The 20,785-nt window shown below is 39.8% G+C and overlaps 3 protein-coding genes across 3 annotated transcripts; 2 read left to right on the top strand and 1 right to left on the bottom strand.

Moving 5' to 3' along the window:
• Positions 1-15: 15 nt before the first annotated feature.
• On the bottom strand, positions 16-3,095 carry fbp1b (fructose-1,6-bisphosphatase 1b). Its single transcript, XM_012853014.3, has 8 exons — positions 2,862-3,095; positions 2,290-2,452; positions 2,106-2,198; positions 1,088-1,228; positions 844-981; positions 609-728; positions 314-503; positions 16-230 (listed from the first exon to the last, which is right to left on the bottom strand). The coding sequence occupies exons 1-7, from the start codon at positions 3,029-3,031 to the stop codon at positions 315-317; spliced, it is 1,014 nt and encodes a 337-aa protein (XP_012708468.2). The 5' UTR covers positions 3,032-3,095; the 3' UTR covers positions 16-230; position 314.
• A 4,305-nt stretch (positions 3,096-7,400) lies between these two features.
• Positions 7,401-10,793, top strand: LOC118563958 (KN motif and ankyrin repeat domain-containing protein 1-like). The gene is made up of 2 exons (XM_036140430.1): positions 7,401-7,567; positions 8,272-10,793. The coding sequence occupies exons 1-2, from the start codon at positions 7,531-7,533 to the stop codon at positions 10,743-10,745; spliced, it is 2,511 nt and encodes an 836-aa protein (XP_035996323.1). The 5' UTR covers positions 7,401-7,530; the 3' UTR covers positions 10,746-10,793.
• A 1,668-nt stretch (positions 10,794-12,461) lies between these two features.
• Positions 12,462-19,520, top strand: LOC105918030 (KN motif and ankyrin repeat domain-containing protein 1). The gene is made up of 9 exons (XM_021310844.2): positions 12,462-12,699; positions 15,149-15,257; positions 15,362-15,517; positions 15,660-15,747; positions 15,992-16,211; positions 17,363-17,505; positions 18,451-18,651; positions 18,867-18,962; positions 19,097-19,520. Exons 1-9 carry the CDS (start codon positions 12,657-12,659, stop codon positions 19,133-19,135), a joined length of 1,095 nt encoding a protein of 364 aa, XP_021166519.2. The 5' UTR covers positions 12,462-12,656; the 3' UTR covers positions 19,136-19,520.
• The last annotated feature ends 1,265 nt before the right edge of the window (positions 19,521-20,785 follow it).

The following is a 20,785-nucleotide window of genomic DNA, read 5'->3' as shown; positions in this document are numbered from 1 at the left end:
ATTCATGAAACTCTGTGATTCATGACCATCATTTAATCAGCATTTTATTTAAAAAATACAGGGTATCTCTTTGAGAACAGCACAATTTGAAGCAGAGTGTGTGTAAATACAGTGAAGGTTTTGGTCCCTTTATCAGTGCAGCATTGGGACTGGGCAAAAACAAAACGGCTGTCCTGATGAAGGAGTTATGGATCTTGGCTGTTTCGTCAGTCCTGACCATCAGATTCAACCTGACAAAGACAACAGAGGGAAATTAACAGAAGTATGAGGAATATTCCTGTTGACGTCTGAGAATTCTTTAAGTGCTGAGTACCTCATTTGTTATGCTTCTTGTAGATGGAAATGTACTCTTGCACATCATCGGGGGATCCCAAGACCACAGGGACTCTCTGGTGGATGTTGGTGGGCTGGATGTCCAAAATGTTCTGTGACCCAGTAGTGGCCTTGCCTCCCGCCTGCTCCATGATGAAGGCCATGGGGTTGCATTCGTACAGCAGCCTCAGCTAAACAAACAAGCCAGGAGAATTGTCTTTGCCTGCATTTTACATCAGTTTTAAGACAGATTATCCGAAGAAAGCATTTGCTTTTTAGAATCTCTGCTTTCTCACCTTGCCCTTTGGACTCTTGACATTAGCAGGATATAAGAAGATCCCACCATACACCAGTGTCCGATGAACATCTGCCACCATTGAACCAATATATCTGCTCCCATATGGTGCAGAACCATCCTAGAAAATATATATACAGATTCCGCAATTATGTCTACTTTTTGTACATAAGAAATATAGAAATCAGTACATGATCATTGTCTCATTGGGTGGGCTGTACTTTCACTGGCCTTACCTCTGGGTGTTTCTTCTTATGAAGGTACTCCGTCACATCTGGGTAGAAATGCTGCGCGTATCCTTCGTTCAAGCTGTAGATTTTACCCTTTTTCTTGATCTTCACGTCTCTATCCACCAAAATGAACTCACCAATTGCCTAAAAAGAGTGCATAAGCACAGAAAAAGTGAAATTTTAGTGTTGTTTCTAGACATACTGGAGGAAGTCAAGGAACGTGCAATTCCAGTAAAATCTCAAGTCTTACCGGGTCCAGCATGAAGCCGTTCACACCCTGACCAGTGGAGATGACCATCATGGTGGCGCTGCCGTACAGGGCGTAACCAGCGGCTACGATTTTTCTGCCGGGCTGTAGAGCATCCTGCTCACAAGGCTCCCCATCTGTGGTCTGGGGAAAGTGGGGATAATCTTCAGGAAATAGCATGGCTGAATGGGAAAACCAATGTGATAACAAGGATGTAGTTCTGGTAATGCAAGTTAAGTGTTCATTTAAATTTTTGAGGCATAATTCAAAAGCTGAGAGCGTGCAAAACCATTAAAATTTTAAATTAGACAATGTCAGGTGAAATGTGAAAGCCATGCTTTTTTAGATCTGAATTTACTATGATTCCTTTCCTAATTAGATTTTTAACTACCAAAACAAACGTCTGAGGTCTTCACAGAACAGATCTATTTAAACTGAGATTGAATAACACAGAGCTGGACTCCATTTACTAATTAGGGGACTTCTAAAGGCATATAATTACTATTGACTTTTAAGGTTTACCATAGTGAAGGGTGTTGAATATCAATGCACGCCATAGCTTTTCAGTCGTAAAACATATTTCTATATCTATGAATTAAACAATCTATAATTTTCCTTCCATTTCACATTTCTGCACCAGCTAGTGTTGGACTGTCAGGTAAAATGCCACTAAACCACACTGATGTTTGGGGTTTTAATGAGATAACATGTGAGAAAGTTTCAGGGTGAACATAGGCAGTGTACTGTAAATATGGATTGTATTTTTTTATTGAAAAAAAAAACTAGAGCAGTAGCTGGACTCTTCAATTAGTTGCTATACTTCTACCACTAGGAGGAGCTGCAACACCAACATCGGGCCACATTTGGAAAGCTGCAGTTGTTCCTGCAGGTCAATTCTCACATGTAAGAAACCTGCATGTCTTGAACATGTCTTCAAAAAACCTCCACAGCTGTATCCTTTGGTGAACAATGATATGATTAGATAATTTGTATGTGTTTGAAAGGCAGCAGAGTCACTGACCTTTCTGTAGATGGCAAAGATTGTCCCAATGGAGACAAGACAGTCGATGTTGGAAGAACCATCCAGTGGATCAAAGCAGACGATGTATTTTCCCTGTATGAACAAACAATAAAGCTGTGATTTCTAAAGGGGGGAAAAAGGGGGATTTCCAACTCTGCCAAGACAAACATAACTACACACATACTCTTTTATCTGGCTCCACAATGATGGCTTTCTCATCTTCCTCTGAGACCAGGACGCAGGAGGTGAAGGATGACTTGATCATGTTGATCACCAGGTCATTGGACAGAACGTCCAGCTTCTTCACCTGGTCGCCCGTCACATTGGTGCTTCCAGCGATCCCATATCTTCCCAAGGAGAAAAGAAAAACAGAATTATCTTTAAGGCAAAAGCTAGACCTTTACATTAATAAATCAAAACTTTCCATTGCAATGTAAGTCTGGAAATGAAGCAAAGAAATGTCTATGCAGTAAACGTTCTCACCCTCTGCACTGAACGGCATGTTTAGAGTTTACCTTTGACCAGAGGACAGGTCCAAACTGCATGTTGATTTCCATGCTTCCCCTATTTAGGTCTTTATATTTAACAACTGACTCTCTTTTCAACTTGTTTTATGTGCTTTCATCCTGTCCAAAATTTAGCAATTCAACAGATAACTGCAATTTAATCATGCAAAAGTGTAAGTTTCCAAGAAATGCATACTACAGACTTTGCAGTAGTGCATTGCTTTGATTAAAAAAAGCAAATGCTACTCACAGGTTAGCAAGCCCAGCCTTCCTGACTGCAGAAGAAATAGCTTTGACAGCAGTACAGATGGAGTTCAGCAGGGTTGTCAGTTCTCCTGTCCCTTGGGCCTTCCTGCCTTCCTCCAGAACAAACCTGGTGAGGGTCACCACATTGGTATCGAAAGCTCCTCTATCAGACATTCTTGCTGTCCGGCTAGCACTGCGACCTGCTGCTGAAAGGGGACGAGGTAAGAGCGGGTCCGAAGTTAAAAGTGGACTCTAGAACAAAGAAAGGAGATGTTAGAGGGGCGTGCAGCTCTGCCAGCCAATCACAAGTGGCACGTCTAACAGGTAGGGGTCGATTTCATCAACTCTGTGACTGCCCGGCTCAAAAGAACAAAGTTCAAAGATAGGGAGCATTTTCAAAAGTTTTAAAGTGGCCATAGCCTCAGCCTGATTCAATCGTTTTGAGTAAGGTTAAAGATTTGTTTTCTTTCAAGCTGAACTGTCATGATTTAAATACAGTTTTACTCTTTAGAGCGGGGATCTTTTCAGTGTGTTCAACCTGCTGACGTCTAAAGGTATTCCAGATGAAGCAACATGATTTAACCATCCATACTGATTTCCATTATCCCAACAAACTCTCAGTATATGAAGTTCCACGTTTCTTCAACTTATTAGCAAGTTTTAAAGGAGCTCTTACGCATGTGAAAAGATTTAAAACATTTTTTTGGGCTAATTTAATGGAAATGTTGAAAAGCTATATGGGACGATATGAAGACAAGTTTTGACAATGCTTGAAAGAATATGCATAGATATCCAAAAGCTGCTGAAACGTTGCTTTTAACAGCATTATTCCAAAAAGTGTAAAGTTTGAACCTGGAGGTTCATTGTTTTTGGACACTCCACTCCATTTTAAATGCATTCTGTGCTATGCAACGTAACAAGACGCCTTGAGGCCTTTCGAGTCAGTGTGGTAACCCTACTTGCAAATTATCAGGTCTGTGCCCCATCTTTTTGTTATGCAAAAATGAAATGGTGCAAGGACACATGATCAGCATGGATCATAGGATCGTTCGAGTCAAAGTCTCAACACAAAACAGCTCGAGGACCCGTTTCACAACACAAATCTTAGACTGAACTTTGAACTACACACAACCCTAGAAACGCCTTCATGACCACCACGAGGTAATGAATCACTGATATTTCCAGGATCAGGATGAAAGTGAATTTGTGGATGGGATTTTCTTTTTTTTTTTTTTTTAAAAAAAAGCTAACAAGCAACAACTCTGTATAGGTACGCCAAAAAGAATGGTTTAAAAAGCAGACAAATTATTTTAACTAATCAAACAACTTCTAAAAAAACACAAGTAGGACCCGTTAAAATAAAATAAATATAACTAAAAACATTACACCTCAATGGAACAAAAAAAAAAGTTTCATGCACGTATTTCCAAAGTGTGACCACACGATGTCGCTGTTAATGCTGGCCTGTTACCGCTCCAGGGGCAGTAAGTGGGAAATCAAGATGGATTATTACTATCATTATGATAATGAAAGAAGATTTGGACAAATAACTGACTTTTATTTTTGAGAGTTTTAGTTTCTCGCCATGTTATGCCATGGAATGATGACCATGTCTTCACACAGCAGAGCCACACAGACAACACCTGCTTTGTAATCTAAGATGGGAACAGAACTGATGAATATTTTACTGCGACCGCTGCTCATCACCTGAATCATGCCTCCCAGCCGGCGACACCTGTCGACTACGCAGGCGCAGTGATGAACCTATTCCTAGAGAAAACTTTCCTGAAGTGAAGTTTAATAGGCAAAAAAGGTACGAGGAAAGACGAAATGCGGAAACGTAGAGGTTGCATCCACACACTGACGGCGCTGTTTGACTTTTTCCAAGTGCTGAGTTATTTAAAAACTGAAGCTCTAGGTTCTGCATCATCACCCTAATGAACCGCGAGTCTCCATCTTCTGTGCACCTGGTGCTGCGTAGGTGAGTGACCGTTCAAGTAAAACATTTTCAAAGCACCAAACTCCATCGGGAAATCGGTTGTACGTGGTTGTCCTTCAGTGGTTTAAACCTGTTATGTCTGTCATAACTTAACCATGCAATTTTAGTTCATAATGAGGCATTAGGTTTAGGCGGCATTCATGCTTTATAACCACTATGTTTTGAAACAATGACGTTGGATCCACATAATCTTGCATTATTCAGAACAGCTTCATTGCTCGTGAATGTTTCATGATAGTAACTCTGTCGTGACAAAACAAAAGTTCTGTTGGTTGCATTTTTAATTTTAAAGAGGAAGGAAAAAAGACAAATGCACGATTAGGTACTACGATAAAATGCAATAGGAGATTTACCATTGTCTACCTTTTATTAAAAAATAATTAACATAATTTGTTAATACAAGGAAAACTAATGAATGTTGTATTGATCCCAGTGGGAAGGCAGGCTTTGACCAACACTCATCTGTAGGAATGAGCCTGGTATAAAGTTAAGCCCAAAATTATTCATAACCGTGTTGTGTTTAGATTTAAAACTATTTTCATGCACTCAAGCAGTATATATATATATATATATATATATATATATATATATATATATATATATATATATATATATATATATATATATATATATATATATATTATATAGATATATAGATATAGATATATATAGATATATATAGATATATATATAGATAGATATATATAGATAGATATATATAGATATAGATCCATCCATCCATCCATTTTCTGACACGCTTAATCCCTCATGGGGTCACGTATTGTAATTTTAATAACTGCACCCAAACAAAACTTATATGACTGTTATTTTCTGCTATACTGTTCAAGAAAACATGCAAATTGTACAGAACAATGTATGTTTTTACTGGTCTGCTCTTGTTAAAGATTTATAAGCAAAACACCATGCCAATATTAGCTGCTTAATCAGTCAGGCTATCTGCTCCGGTAGCCTGTCTGCAGTTTGCTGTTTACCAGAGGAGAAGATAATAATAGCTTCACCTCTGCATTATTTTAATGAGTGACTGCAAGCACTACTTTGGTTTCCACACCATAACTGCCATGTAACTGACTCGATCTACATTAAAGTAGTGAATGTTTTCTTGTAATTGAAGCGGAAATGTGTGACCCCCTTTTTTCCTCCACGTGAAACAGCAACAAGTGGTGGAGGGGCAGCGCTTTGCTACTCATTGGCTTATAAAGCAGGGGAAACTCAGGTCAATCCAGCACTTCTTTTAACATTTTACAAAAGGATTTTAAAAAATCGGGGACCATGTATTGACAAACAGTTCATCATAACAGCCTAATAGCCACAAATATTGCACTTGAAAATCGTTTGAAAATCAGATGATCATCATCAGCAGGATATAATTTTATTCCTGAATGTAACCTCCTGATGGAGGCCTTTTGCACAAGTCTTGGTCAAAGTGTGATCTGACCGTAATGAGGTCATATTTCTGAGCATCATTTAACACACCACTGGTAGTGTTTAGAGATGACCCCCTGAGTAAAGAAGTTATTATTAAACCAGTCTGACGGTCCTCTCTGACTTCTACCATCAAAGAGGCTACAGATGAAATTGCACATGGTCACTTGATGACATCAAAATACGGCACCAAGTGACATATTTTGAAAAGTCACTCAATTCAAAGTGTTTACATCTGCACACCCCCTTGAATATTAAGAATGTTTTTGGTATAATAATGTTGGCACTTCATCTTGTATCTGTAGGATACTGGGACCAAAAGCAGACTTGAGATATTTAAGTAATAAAATTTTATTTACAATTTGCTCATAAAGCTTTGGAGAAAGTTTCCCTGGTCTTCATCCGACTGAAAAAGAATAGGCCCGGGCTGTGAGTAGCCAGCTGACAAGTATTTCTGAAGGCAGGTTTGAAAACCACATGGCAGACAGGGACACAGACTTGCATGCAAGAGAAAAGAGAAATGAACAGACAGACCAACCTTTTTGACAGTGATGGCTGTAGAGGGTGGTGCTATCCATTTTTTCTGATTTTGAATTATTGTTGATTTTGGTGTTCTTTTGGCTGATGCTTTCTTGCAAATGTCCTTTATTTCAAATCATATATTTCCTCATCATACATTTAAATAAAAAAATCATAAACCATACAATGCATTTTCTTGTTATTCACCTTTGTTATATCGTCATACACGTTATTAGAATTTCCTCCGTAAGCACTGAATTTCACCCAATTTGCATTAGTTCTTAGCCTTGCATTTTTAGGAGGTTTACAATATTTCCTACACTCTTTGACTAAGTCTTTAATTAATGCCATATAAAATCTAAAGGGAGGCCTTCTTCAGTGCTTTAAATGCTGAGAGCAGAAGCTGCTTACAAATGGGAAATTGATATGGCATAGTGTCGCAGTTGTGCCATGAGTCTTAGCCTGTTCCTCAGAGCAGTTTTGCAGAATTAGCTATCATGTGGCCTTGTCAGGTATTGCATTTCCTCTATGCAAGCATTGTACAGTTAGCTGTTATTGAACCTGGGTTTGGAGAGAGAAAGTGAACATAGAAGTGAGGTAGTGAGAGGAAGGGCTAATAACTGTGATGTAAAGCAAAGTGTGTGTGTTGTATATTTGTTTGCACAGTATTTATAGATTCAGATGGAGTTTGGATTGGACATAAAAGGACATTATGGCTCAAAGGAATTGCATCCTGAGAAATGTGCCAGGTAACTTTTGATTTTATATTATTTTACAGCGTGTAATCATTTCTGAACGATGTGTACATGTTTATGTGTTGCATGTGCATTCAGTTATTGCATAATTGATTGCTATTCCAAGCTTAGAGTGAATTGAAATTCTCTTGTTTGACCCAGAATTTGCTAATTAAATGTGAATGCAACGAACTGCAAGTGTATAGTTTCATGCAGTTGCTCTCCTTGTTGTTTACTCACTGTCTAAAATAATTGTGGAATGTCTGCGGTTAGAAATAACTGCCAAGACAGAGAATGGTTGGGCATTTAGAGGGAGAGTTTTACAGTAATTATAGAGCGGATTCAGTTTATGTAGAGAGACGTACCATTTTGGAAAGGAATGGCTGCTCAAAAAAAGCGTCTGTATGAGTGGAAAGTCTTCCTCTGTCCCTCCTCCTCTGGTGGGATAGGCTAACAAAGATTATAGTCAAAAGCAGTTCAAGGTGGAAGAAGACTTTTAATTTGAATAGAAATGTGCCTAGAGGAGTATACCGTGCTGAGGTAAGAAAAAATAAACTATATATTATTATATTAAACCTAAAAATTAAATGTATGCAATGTTTACTTATCTGTTTATTCCAATTTGCTTGTGTTTTTTCTCTAAATGGTTACTTTTTAGTTCTTTTTAGAAATGTATTTACATGTTAGAGAAAAGTAAAGTGCAACTCTTGACCCAACAGGTCAAAACACTGAAGACTGTATTCCTGAATACCAAGGAAGTGAATCCCATTATCAGTTGGACTTGGACTGTATCCAAAACAGCATCACCATTAAGCGACTAAGCCTGAGGAGGAGGCCCAGAGTGGCTCTCCATGAAATGGAAAAAACACAGCCTGGTGTTTCAAGTGGCCGGGGGCATTCTGCTGAGTCACCTGGTGACGATGATATGAGATTGCTGGGCATGTCTTCTACAGCTAAAGGTAGACCTCCACTACCTCCACCGCATAGTTCCTTATTGGATGACAGACGTTCCAAAGTTGAAGGTTCGGGCAACTTTCAACGACCCAAAGAATCAAAACCTCAACAGGCTGAGAGAAATGTAACTCCACAACAACGGTCCCCTGGGATAGAACAGACAGCCTTGGAGACCCATAAACACATAAGCCAGTCTCCACCTCAGCCCCTTCCCCGTCGTCGACTTGCCAGCTTTGGAGGCATAAGCCCTGCTGGGTCTCACTCACCCTTCACTGGCCTGGGTGCCTATAATCAGAACAAGCCTGCTGATGATGTTAATTCTCACCTTACCCCATCCCTGGGAAGCAGAGGTAGCACAGGGTGCCTGAAGTCAAGCCCACAGAGCTCTGGCAGAAGTACTCCAGTTACAAGCTTTGGGTCTATGCACCTACAACATGTCCGTGACCAGATGGTGGTAGCTCTAAAAAAGCTGAAGGAGTTGGAGGAGCAAGTGAAAATTATTCCCATACTTCAGGTCAAAATCTCAGTCCTTCGGGAAGAAAAGAGGCAGTTGGTATCTCAGCTAGTTGACAACAAAAGTATAAATGACATGACCTGCAAAGGGTTTGACTTCGAGAATAAACAGCACACTGAGGCAGAACTCGAAGGCACCAGAGAAAGTAGTCACAGTGACTTCAGAGAATTCAGACAACTCTCTGAAGAGATGCAGGCATTGGAAAGAACCATCAAAAGCGGACATTTGCTTGCATGGCAAGAAAAAAGCTGTAGTCCATTGCAAGAAAAGACTACTAAGTCTACTTGCTTTGAAACTGATGTTGACGTGAAAAGGGCTTTATCTAAAACCTCCAAAGAAAATAAATGTGTGCACACAGACCCGGTAGAGACCAGATCAGTTGCAACAGAAGTGACTGAGGTTAGTCTTGGAATTCACACAAAACAAGAAGCAGAACTTGAAGCCCAACAACTACTTAATGCTGCCTTGAAGGAGAGGATCACCCAATTAGAAACAGAATTAAAAGAATCAGCTCTTCAGATGCAGCTGACCCACCTGAAATTGGAACTTCAAGCTGCAGGAGCCAGGAACCGAGTGGACAAGGCCTGCTTTGCTAAGCCCCATGCTGTAAGTGTGGGAACAACAACAACACCGTCCACTAAAAGTCTGGGAGTTGGCAATCACAAAGAGTTTCAAGACGCCAGCACAGGAGATACAACAGAAGCTAAAACTGTGGGCGTATCTTGCAGGCTGGAAATGAAGGATGCATGTACAGGCCTAGATGTGCCCATGAGCCACTGGGAGGTCAGGGAGCAAAAAGAGACCAGTGATAAGGCTGTTGGAATGCAGGTTTCCACAAGCACAGTCGGAGTTGGGACAGAGATAAAGCTTTCTGATGCCGAAACCAATACAGAGTTGCAAGTAGAAGATCTAATGTTTACGAAAGAAAAAGTGAAGTGTCATTCTGTGGCTTGTGGGGGATATTCAGTTGACTTCACAGTTTGCAACGCAAAGGAAATGATTTCACAAGGTATCACCACAGATTCAGTTAGAGGAGTTGATCTGGGAATAATGGTATCGCCCCAAATGGCTTCACAGCGTACTAACACAGTATCCAGTTCAGTGTCTCGCTTCACCAACACCAGTCACACCTTCAGCAATGACTCCAGCACTAACACACTCCTCAGAAAGCACGACAAGCATACTAACACCACTCACACCTTCACTCGGACCGTATCGGTTGGCAGTGGGGTTGGAGGGATTATTTGCACAACAGAAACTCGTACAGTTGGTGTAAATACTGCAAATTCAGAGTGTTATTCAAAACTACTACCAGACACGGTGATCAAGGCAACCAGAGACTGTGGTGTTGGGTTAACAAACATTTATGAGAATTTCCTTGTTGGACTGCAAACACGCAATATGGCTTCCGGACCATCTCGTCTTCCTGATCCCATCAAGACTAGAAGTATAGGTGTAGGTGAAGGCAGGGTACGGGATTTTTCTATTGCGCATTGTGTACCTAAACCAAAGTTCCAGCAATCTTCACAGTTCCAATGGGATCACGAGTTGAACCATTATATCGAGAAGATGCACAGGCTCTTAAAAGAGCATGGAGACCTTCTCACAGGGGAGCGCAGTGACCATTACACCATCTCCAAACCATTCAGCAGTGTCAAAAATATGACAGAAGAAGGGGCAGCTTTACATCAGTTCACCTCTCAGCCAACAGGTAAGACAAGATAAGTTGTCTGATAAAGTAAAATTTGCCGGTATGTTTGTCTGCTTTGTACCACAGTTGTCTTGGTGCCCATTCAAGAAAATCTAATCTTCATCTACTACCTTCATTGCCACTAGTAGTAGAAGTGTATTCAACTCTCAGAAGTATACACATCTTTGCTTAAGGTTAAGGTATCTGAGACCTTATACCTTTTGATTTATTTCAACATTCAGTCTTCTTTGGCTGGAGTAAATCACCCTGCAACTTCATGATTTGGTTATATCTTCCTACTCTATCTTGCAAAGTTATTACAATCAATCAGCTTATGAGGACAACTCTTGACCTTAAAACATCTTCAAATGTCCCAGTAAATTTTCTCAGATCTAGTTTTGCACTCTTGCCATTCAAAAAGCTTAATTATCTACTGGTTGAGGCTATTCTCTTGTTGACATTCAAACATGCTTGGACTCATTGTGAACGTTGGTTATGTTTTCCACCACCATGTTTTACAGTGGTGCTCTTTCTTGCTGATGCACAGTGCACATAACACCTTCACACTAGTTTTTTGAAGATTCTAGTGGCCTGGTGTTTTCTTTGGAAGAAACCTTTGCTGTATTTCTACAGCAATATGTAGTCTGGACATGCGGAAAACACAGGAGATTGGCATCACATGTAGAACAAAATCAAGACATTATTGGAACATTAAAGCAACTGTCAGGGTTGCTGTCAACGTCCCTGACCAGTTTCCATTTTGTGTTTTCATACATTTTTTGAAAAATCATGTTTTTTTATCACTGTGGACCTGTTTTTTCCCTAACTTTTCTGGTATCTTGTCTTGGCATTACAAGCATACAGTATAAAGAAGTTGGTTGCCTTCATGTGCCAGGGCAGTTTCGGTCTACATGAAGGATATCTCAAGACAGGATCATTCAGGATCATGCAATCCGCATCAATGTTATAGTAACCTGGATATGTATAACCTTTCACCATTGGAATTATTTGTGTGTTGGGGCATTGGTGTGTATATGTATATGGGTTAGTATGTGTATGTGTAGAAACTTGCACAGTTGTTGGCATGACGAGGAAGGTAGAAGAAATGCAAGCACATAGCACCCAAGAGCAGCAAAGGACAGGTGGACTCAGCTCTGGAAGGCCCCAGCAATGACAGGCAGAAAGGCACCAGGTGTCACTGCAGGTCAACCATACGCCCCACACAGAGGTAGGTCATCAGTGAAGCATAGGAGTGGCAGCCAGCAGGCCAAATAGGCACAGGGTGAGACGTAGGACAACAAATCCCTCCCTAAACCAGCCACACTGCCATCTCCCATTGACAGGCCAAGCCCCACACTCTGCCCCAGACCATTGGCTCAGGGCCAATCACTGGCTGCAAGACTGCCCTGTACCGCATGGTACTCCCACTATACCTGCAAGTGCCATCATCTCACTCCTCAAGACCCTTTTCATGCGTGGTGCTGCATCTTAGGGAGGAGGGGGTGGACACCATGATGCAGGCACAAATCCCCATGGGAGGACCAACTGGCCGCTAGTAGTCACGCCCAAGGCCAGGGATACCCCAGAGATCCCTAAAGACGCCAGGGGCGGGTCCTGAGACATTTTTGTTTTATAGCTGAAATATATGGAATAAAGCTCACATTAAACTTGAAAAAAAGTTTTCTAATGATTCATCATGGTCTTAACTTTTTGAGTCCCAGAAACCTGCAATTTCAACAGGGGTGTGCATGATTTTGAGAGCCACTCTAAACTTCCTATTGTAAATAAATGCTTATCAGTCATGTCATGTTTATGCTTGTAAAAAATCTTCCCTCTTATTTTCTCTCCTGCAAACAGATTTGCTTTCCCCATCTCCACCTTTAGCTGTCTACAAGGAACACCAGGAAATCTCCCAACAAGATGGTGATGAATCAGAGGTGAAGAAAATGATAAAGATTTTAGAGCAGCAATCAACCCTGACACTACAAGGTAAGTAGAGCGCTTTCTGTTTTTGTCTTACTAACAGTTTGGCCTAGGTTTATCTTCTTTAGAAACCCTGTCAGTGTATTCTGTCATGAAGCAGTATAAACTCGTCTAAAGAGTCAGGAAATGTGGCTGCCTTGGGTTTGGCATGTGGGATGCACTTGCAATGTTTGGAATGATATTTGGTTTTGGAAGTCGTCTGGTCCCACATAGCAGTTTGTGGCTTTGGACCTAAAATTAAAAGAGCTCTGTAGGATGAACTGACTGAGAAGGCTTTCTCAGTTTAAATGAGCTTCTTGACGTGGGACATTTTGAATCATTATATGACATCAAAAATTTGTTTGCAGTGATTTTGCTATATGTGAATTTTAGGACTATAAATGATGCAATGTTAAATGAAGTGATAGCTGTAAGAATCCTGTATGGATGCAACATTATTAAACTGATTTTCTTTTTGCTGTACAGTTCTGAAAAGAAATACAATTTTCACAACACAAAATCTCAGACTTTGCCGATAAATGAAGCGCCTTCGAAAACATTTATACCCCTGGGACTTTTCCATCTTTGGCAACTATAGACATCAGTGTATTTTACTTTGGGATTTTATTCTTGGATTGTTCTCGCCTTGTTTATCCACCTACATGTCACTTAACCAGTCCAGGCTCAGACTTTTTTGGCAGGACTTCATCTCTTTCAGTTTTCTGTTAGTATGATTAGACCTTTTAGAATAATTTTCCCCACCAACTTGGAACACTACACAGGATCTGAAACTGTCCATGTTGATTCCTCTAAATCAATTTAAACTTGAGAAATCTTCCTACAAAATATGGTTTGGTCATATTTAATCAGCTTTTTTAATCTGAATCAAATGGTTTAATTATTAGTATTGTTACTGTTTGTAACTGTTGTTTTATTCGTTTTTATCATCAATATAGCTTTTGTGTAAATGAGATTTTAGATCTCAATGAGATAGCATAAATAAAGGTTAAATAAGTCAAATACATTAAAATGTATTTAACACCATCACAAAATAGTAACCATGAAGTGGAAGGGGAAAATATAGGTTTCAACACTTTCTACAAATCAGAATCTGAGAAGTGTGTCGGGCATATGTATTGAGTCTCCTTTTGTCTGTACATAAATAAAATATAGAAGCTATATGATTTATAAATAAAGCCTACTTGTGTGTAGTTTATTACAATATAAATGCAGCTGTTCTGTGGAGAACTAAAAATAATCTGCCAGTGAACAAACCATGAAGACCAAGGGACACACATGAAAGGTCAGGGATAAAGTTGTGGAACATTATATCAAAAAGGTCATAAAACAATAACCCCAGGCTTGGAACATCTCAGAGCATTTTCAATTCATCACTGCAAAAATGTATATGGAAGAACTGCATAAAGAAGACAGTCACAGTTGATTGAAGGAACGAAGCCAAATATAAAACAAACCTGGTAAAAAGAAAAACATTGAACCAGCAACGCTGAACATACAGCCAAAGCTTAAATGGAATGGGCTAGGTCAAAACATTTTTGTGTGTCTCAATGGCCCAGTTAAAGTCCAGACCTAAAATGAGAATTTCTGGCAAAACTGCTGTTCACAGATGCTCCCCTTCCAATCCAACTGATCTAGATCTGTTTTTCACTAAAAAAGAGCCAAATATTTTAGTCACTAGAGGCACAAACCTGGTAGAGAATTACGCTCAAAGACTTCCAGCTGTAACTGCAGCTAAAAACAGTTCAACAACATGTTTACTCAGGGGAGCAGAATACAAAAGCACGGCACAGTTTTTAGATTTTTATTTGTAAAAAAACATTTATCACAATTTCAGATTTCACAATTGTGCACTACTTTTTCTGGTCTATCCCATACATCCTTGATAATGTATTCTGAATTTTGAAGTTTTAGCATGACAAAATGTAAAATTGTTTTAGAGATGTTACTGAAGTTAGTGTAAATGACTAAAGTTACTGTAAATGACTGAGGCAAAACCACAAGTTCTGTAATACCTGACAATGACCCAACTATACACCTACTATTTGTTTTAGACCGCCTATCTGAAAGTGTATAACATGTGCTGCAGATCTTTGCATGAACTTCTCTCTCCTTCTAAATAAAGTGAAGGGTCATTTTGGTGGCTCCACTGACAGGTGGTGTCAGTGTGAGTGCAGGTGAAGCAGCTGACTCATATTTGATGAAATTCTCTTGCCATTCTCCAGCAGGAAGCACAAAATACGTAATGCCATTACTTAATGTTTTCACACTAGCTAGTTTTCACGAAATCTTCTTGAAAACCGATAAAACTTAAAGTTGTTTCTTTTTCTTGGAAGAAACCACTGGTGAAATTAGGACATATGTTGCAAATGCCAATATACTGCTTCTGTGTGTGGGGAATGGACTTTCATTTATGCAGCTAAGTCCTGAGAGGCAAGGGCCGTGTTCTTACTTCCAGACAGGTCAGCTAACGCCTGTAAGCCGTGGTCTGTCATGAAGAAACGGGGTCCTGACCAGTGCCATAGCAGCAACAGGAAAAGCATGAAATTTATGAAGGTGACTTCTGGGTAAGTCTTCAGTTTCCAGTAAAGTTTTGCAGCTGGCGTCTTTGGGCATGATGGATTAATTAATGACTGTATTTTACATTTTGTGTATCGCATCGATTTAATAGATTGGAACCAATATCTACTCACAAGCACGAGGAAAGAGAAGGACGAGGAAATGAAACCTTTAGGAATATTTCCCAAGATGGATGGCAAGCAAAAAAAGGAAAAGATGGCTCCAACAAAGGATCAAAAGGCAATTTGAAATTGTCGAGACAACACAGGTAATGTAGAAAAAAGTCTGCATGAGTTTTAGGGCAGTAGTCATTGTTTTATTACAATGATGCAACAAAAAGCCTCGTTAGTCTGTTTGTGTGTGAAGTCTTCTTCTAAGGTCTGTCCAAAACTAACTTCTCTATTTTTCAGATGCAATTTAAGTGAAAGGATGTTTTCTGCATGCCAAGCTTTAAAGATGCACCTGAGCGAGGACCCAGCCCTGTCCACTAGTGAATTGGTATGTTTTTAAACAGCTGCTAGGAATCAGCATGCCTGCAACTCTTTTAAATGCAGCTTTGAATGCATCGTTCCCCTTTCATCATTTATTTTGCCTTGTTGTCTGGTTTATATCAGTTACATGGCAACCAAGATGCAATTTAAAGATGCAGCCTGAGTTCATTACAAAAATAATTCTTTATAATTTGCAGATCTGTGTTGTTGTTTTTTTTTCCCGTTACATCTTTTTCTTCTCTCCCTTGCAGCAGGATTGCCTGTGCACACTCCAGCAAGAGTGGTTCTCGGTGTCCAGTCACAAGTTAGCGTCTCCTGAAACAGTAGGGGAGTACTTATCTGCGTTCCGAATGATTTCACCCTCAGTACTGCAACACGTCGTCAACATGGCTGATGGCAACGGAAATACAGCGCTACACTACAGTGTTTCTCACTCCAACTTTGGTGTTGTCAAGAAATTGCTTGATGCAGGTAGATAAATACTTTAAAACGGTGGTTTTTCTATTCCGTTCCTCGGGACCCACTGTCCTGCATGTTTTAGATCTGTCTCTGCTCCAGCACACCCGAATCAACCGATTGCATCGTTTTTTTAGCAGCCAGCAAGGGTGGCAGATGCGTCTTCATGACCAATTTATTTGAGACAGGTGGTATGGAGGCAGAGAAATACCTAAAACATGCAGGACAGTAGGCCCTGAAGACCGGTTGGGGCCACCGCCAATATGTGGAAGAAGATTCAGAGGAGACTAAAACTGGACTTTTTGGTCTATATCACAAAAGGGGGCGATATGACAAATATGGAACCGCTTACATGGTCTTATTACTTTTTTATTATCTATTGGTTGAATGAAGTGTATTATATACGTTATTATATAGAGTGTGCACTGCAGACACTAAATCCTGTAGTTCTGTAAACTTTATATCTCATTGCACAACACTTGATTTCTTAACGCGAAAGTAGTATAATGTGTTGTGCATTTTGCACTGATTGGCTAAAAGACCCAAAGGTCATACAACTCAAGGCCATTCAGGGTTACTGCAATGCAAGTGGAAGTGGCAGACAGATTTATATAAAAAAAAATAAAAAATCCCTGCTGCATGTCTCAAAACATTGATTTAAGACAAGTATTCATGGGGTTTAAATATTTTTACAACCAATAATTCTCAATGTCACAGCAAAGCATCAATCTAGCTCCTGAGCAAGCATAATTATTGGCTTTCTTGAAAGGATTAGAATTGAAATATCAACAGTAACATTGGCAAACTTAGCCATGTCCAAACTCTGCAAAATGTCAGAACGAGAAGCTGAAACGTGTCAGAGTTGTTTGATGCTTTCAAAAAATCAGCTGGCCTTTCCCAAAGGTTCCGGTTGCAACGCAACAATGTTTTTTTATCTTTGCTACTGTGTAAATAAATCATTGCTTCAGTGAGAGCTTGCAGTAATCATGCAGCTGTATCAGCAGACGTTGCAACAACAGTATTACCTGTTGTAGGGGACTTAGATTTGACACTTTTGCTTGCCTTAGAGGGCGATGTTGAAACTTGATGCAGTCAGCGTGTTGTAGCATTTAAATTGTTGTTTTCTTGTTCCTTCTGTCTTCATCTTCTAATTATCCTCGTCACAGAGATGTGCGACGTGAATCGGCAGAACACAGCGGGTTACACTCCCGTCATGCTGGCCGTACTCGCAGCTGTGGAAAGCCCTGAGGACATGCGGGTGGTGGAGCAGCTCTTCACAAAAGGAGACGTCAACGACAAGGCCATCCAGGTCAGCGCCGGCCATCACGACTGCTCTGAGTGCGGTCAGAGGAGTGTCAAAATTGTGTCTAACTGAAACCATGCTTGATGAAAATGTAGCTTTGCAACCAAATGTGTGTTTTCACATCATTTTTGGCCTGCAAAGCAAAAATCCATTGCATTAAAATGGCTTAAATAAAAAAAAAAGAAGAAGATGAAACTCTGAATATTTGTCTCTTTGCTCCTTGTACAAGTTTGTAGCACAATTTTACTCATTTTTAGCCTTCATTAAAAATATTTGACAAAAATTACGGCTGAATGAGCTTTAACAATTTATTTAGAACTCTGACAGTGTCTATATCCAAATATATTGTATGTTATTGGGATCTTATAAGATAGATTAACACATTCTAGTGCATAATCATGAGTGGAAGGAAAATGATATATGCCTTTCACTTTTTTTTTACAGGTAAATTTCTTTAAAGTGTTGCAGGCATTTGTTTTTCAGCCACTTTAAATCTGATACCCCTAAATAAGATCCAGTGCAAACAAGGTCCCTCAGAAGTTAGCATTCCTTTGTTTTATTTATTTATTTTGTCGTGGAGAATCTCCTGCGATCCATTTTAAGTTTCATCGAGCATGGTCGCCTTTCTAATTTGCTGCTCATTGTACATGTGACGGCTGTAACAAGCATAGGCTTCTTTTTCTCTTGGCCTGGTAACCCGTGCTTCCATGAGAAAAGGCAATTTGTTTGAATTGCAGGCAAACAAACAAAAAAAAAACAGCCAAACTTAAAACCTCCTTTTATTTACCTATTATATCATCCAGCAAAGCGTACCAACTGATTAGATTAGGTTTAAGTGTGAGAAATGTGGCCCGTTTGAACTTTCAAACCCAATTTGTGATACATCTCCAAACATTCTTGAAATCTGAAAGCTCAGTTTGAACAACAGAAGTTCCACTTCTGTCCCTGCAGGCTGGTCAGACTGCTCTGATGCTCGCTGTGAGCCACGGCAGGATGGACATGGTTCAGGCTCTCCTGGCGCAGGGCGCGCAAGTCAACGTCCAGGACGATGAGGGCTCCACGGCGCTGATGTGTGCCAGCGAGCATGGCCACGCCGACATTGTCAAACTGCTGCTGGCACAGCCGGACTGTGATGCCACCCTCACCGACAGTGTGAGTCTTTTCCTCCCAACAGCTCCCTCTCAGCAGGCTGGCTTCAAGCTAGGAAGAGGAGGCCTCCCGCCTTGTGTCACAAATTGTGCTCAAATGAAGTAGACATGACAGAATTCCCATGAAGTGTGTCTGCTGGGACAAAACTTTTACAGTTTTTTTTTAACACAGTCTGTAATTCAATGCATCATAACTTGAGTTATTTTATGTGTGAACAGGATGACAGCTCAGCCCTGTCCATTGCATTGGAGGCGGGTCATAATGACATCGCTGTCCTCCTTTATGCCCATGCCAACTTCTCCCGATACTCAGGGGTACGTCTAGATTTTATCACATGTATTCAAACTAAATGTGCACATATGCTTCTATTTGGGATTGAGAAGTATTTTTTGAAATTTAATTCTTTTGAATTGCTAACATATTCTTCCTTTTTGGACCATGTTTACAGGGAGCAACTCGACACACTGGCAGGTTTCCCTCTTCCTAAGGATGGAGGAGCACTTTTGAGACCTAAATGGATTATTCATAAAGTTATTTAGGTGTGGGCGTGGTGGTGGTGGTAGCACAGGGGTAGAGCAGGCGACCCATGTTTGAAGTCCTCAGTCCTTGACGCTGCCGTCCAAGGTTCGACTCCAAGCCCGTGGGCCTTTGCTGTGTGTCTTCCCCCTCTCTATGAATCCTGTTGCTGGCCAGTTTACTGTCAGAAAAAAGCCACTTGTGCCAAAAAAAACCCGGCAACAAACAGACTCAACATACTCAGTCTGACTTCTCTTCAGCTGCAGAATTCTGCAGTTTTCTCCATTTGTGTGTGCTTAGCTCTGTTACATATCAGCATGGCAGAGTAGTTTACTCTTTGTTTTGCCATGGTGTGTGTATATGTGTGTGTGTGTGTATATATATATATATATATATATATATATATATATATATATATATATATATATATATATATATATATATATATATATATTTGGTACCCCCCTGTTAATCAAAGAATATCCCACAATTGTCATTGACATAACTTGAAACTGACAGATTAATCAGAATCAGACTTTGCTTTTGGATTGTGGTTCATCAGAATCATTTTGAAAACTAAATATTGAAACAGGCCGGGACAAAAATGATGGTACCCCTAGACATTTTTCGACCATAGGGACAAGTTAAACTGATATGTGTCCTCTAATTAGAGACGTCTTCAAGCGTCTAACCAGTCAGTCTGTCTATTTAAAGGGTTACTGGTGGTCACTGTGCTGTTTGGTGACGTGGTGTGGACCACACTGAACATGGATCACAGGAAGCCAAGGAGAGAGTTGTCTCTGGAGATTAGAAGGAAAATTATAGACAAGCATGTTAAAGGTATACAAATAGTATATAGTGTATATATGCATACTATTTGTACTGTTTTATTTGTCATTCAGAAAATAGTCGCTATGACATTTTATTGAATGGCATGTGAGTATTTATATTTAATCTTTGCAGGTAAAATGCATTTTTCTATCCCAAACTAAGATTAGCATCATTCTCGTCTTATTGACATATCTGTCATTTAAACATGATACCAGATCCACATGAATATATATTATAGATTTTGGTTTAACATGTAATTCTGTTTCATTTATTGAATAAAAAGTACTAAATGAATTTTGGAAAGCAGAAGGCTTTGCTTTGTTCTGTCTTCGTTTTGAAAACATCTCTACTTGTGTTTCTACGTTTTTCTTGGCATATTTAATTCTTTTTTGTAATTTCTGTAGCTCATAGAAAGCTCAAGTTTCTTTAATAAGACATCTACCATGTTTTCATTCAGGACTGTGCCTCCCAAATGTATTTTATTGGGAGTTTGTGTGATAGACCAGCACAAGGAGCAAAAAAATAAATAAAATGTTTCCCCCAATGTTCTGTGAGAATGGATGGAACATCAGCTCTCAAGTCTTGCCAAAACTTCTCAATCAAATTGAGATCTTTACTTTGACGGGTCAAGTCTAACACGATCTCTGATTTAAAGTATTTCATTGTAGCTTTGGCTTTATGCTATTTTTTCGTTGATTCTGATCACTTTCTCTATTCCTTCTGAATAAAAGGATCCCCATGAGGTTGCCACCCCATATTTTGCCAGGGGGATGTGTTGGTATATTTTTTT

This window comes from Fundulus heteroclitus, chromosome 8 (genome assembly GCF_011125445.2).
Source record: "Fundulus heteroclitus isolate FHET01 chromosome 8, MU-UCD_Fhet_4.1, whole genome shotgun sequence".
Taxonomy (NCBI): domain Eukaryota; kingdom Metazoa; phylum Chordata; class Actinopteri; order Cyprinodontiformes; family Fundulidae; genus Fundulus; species Fundulus heteroclitus.
This window is presented reverse-complemented; position numbering and strand designations above follow the sequence as displayed.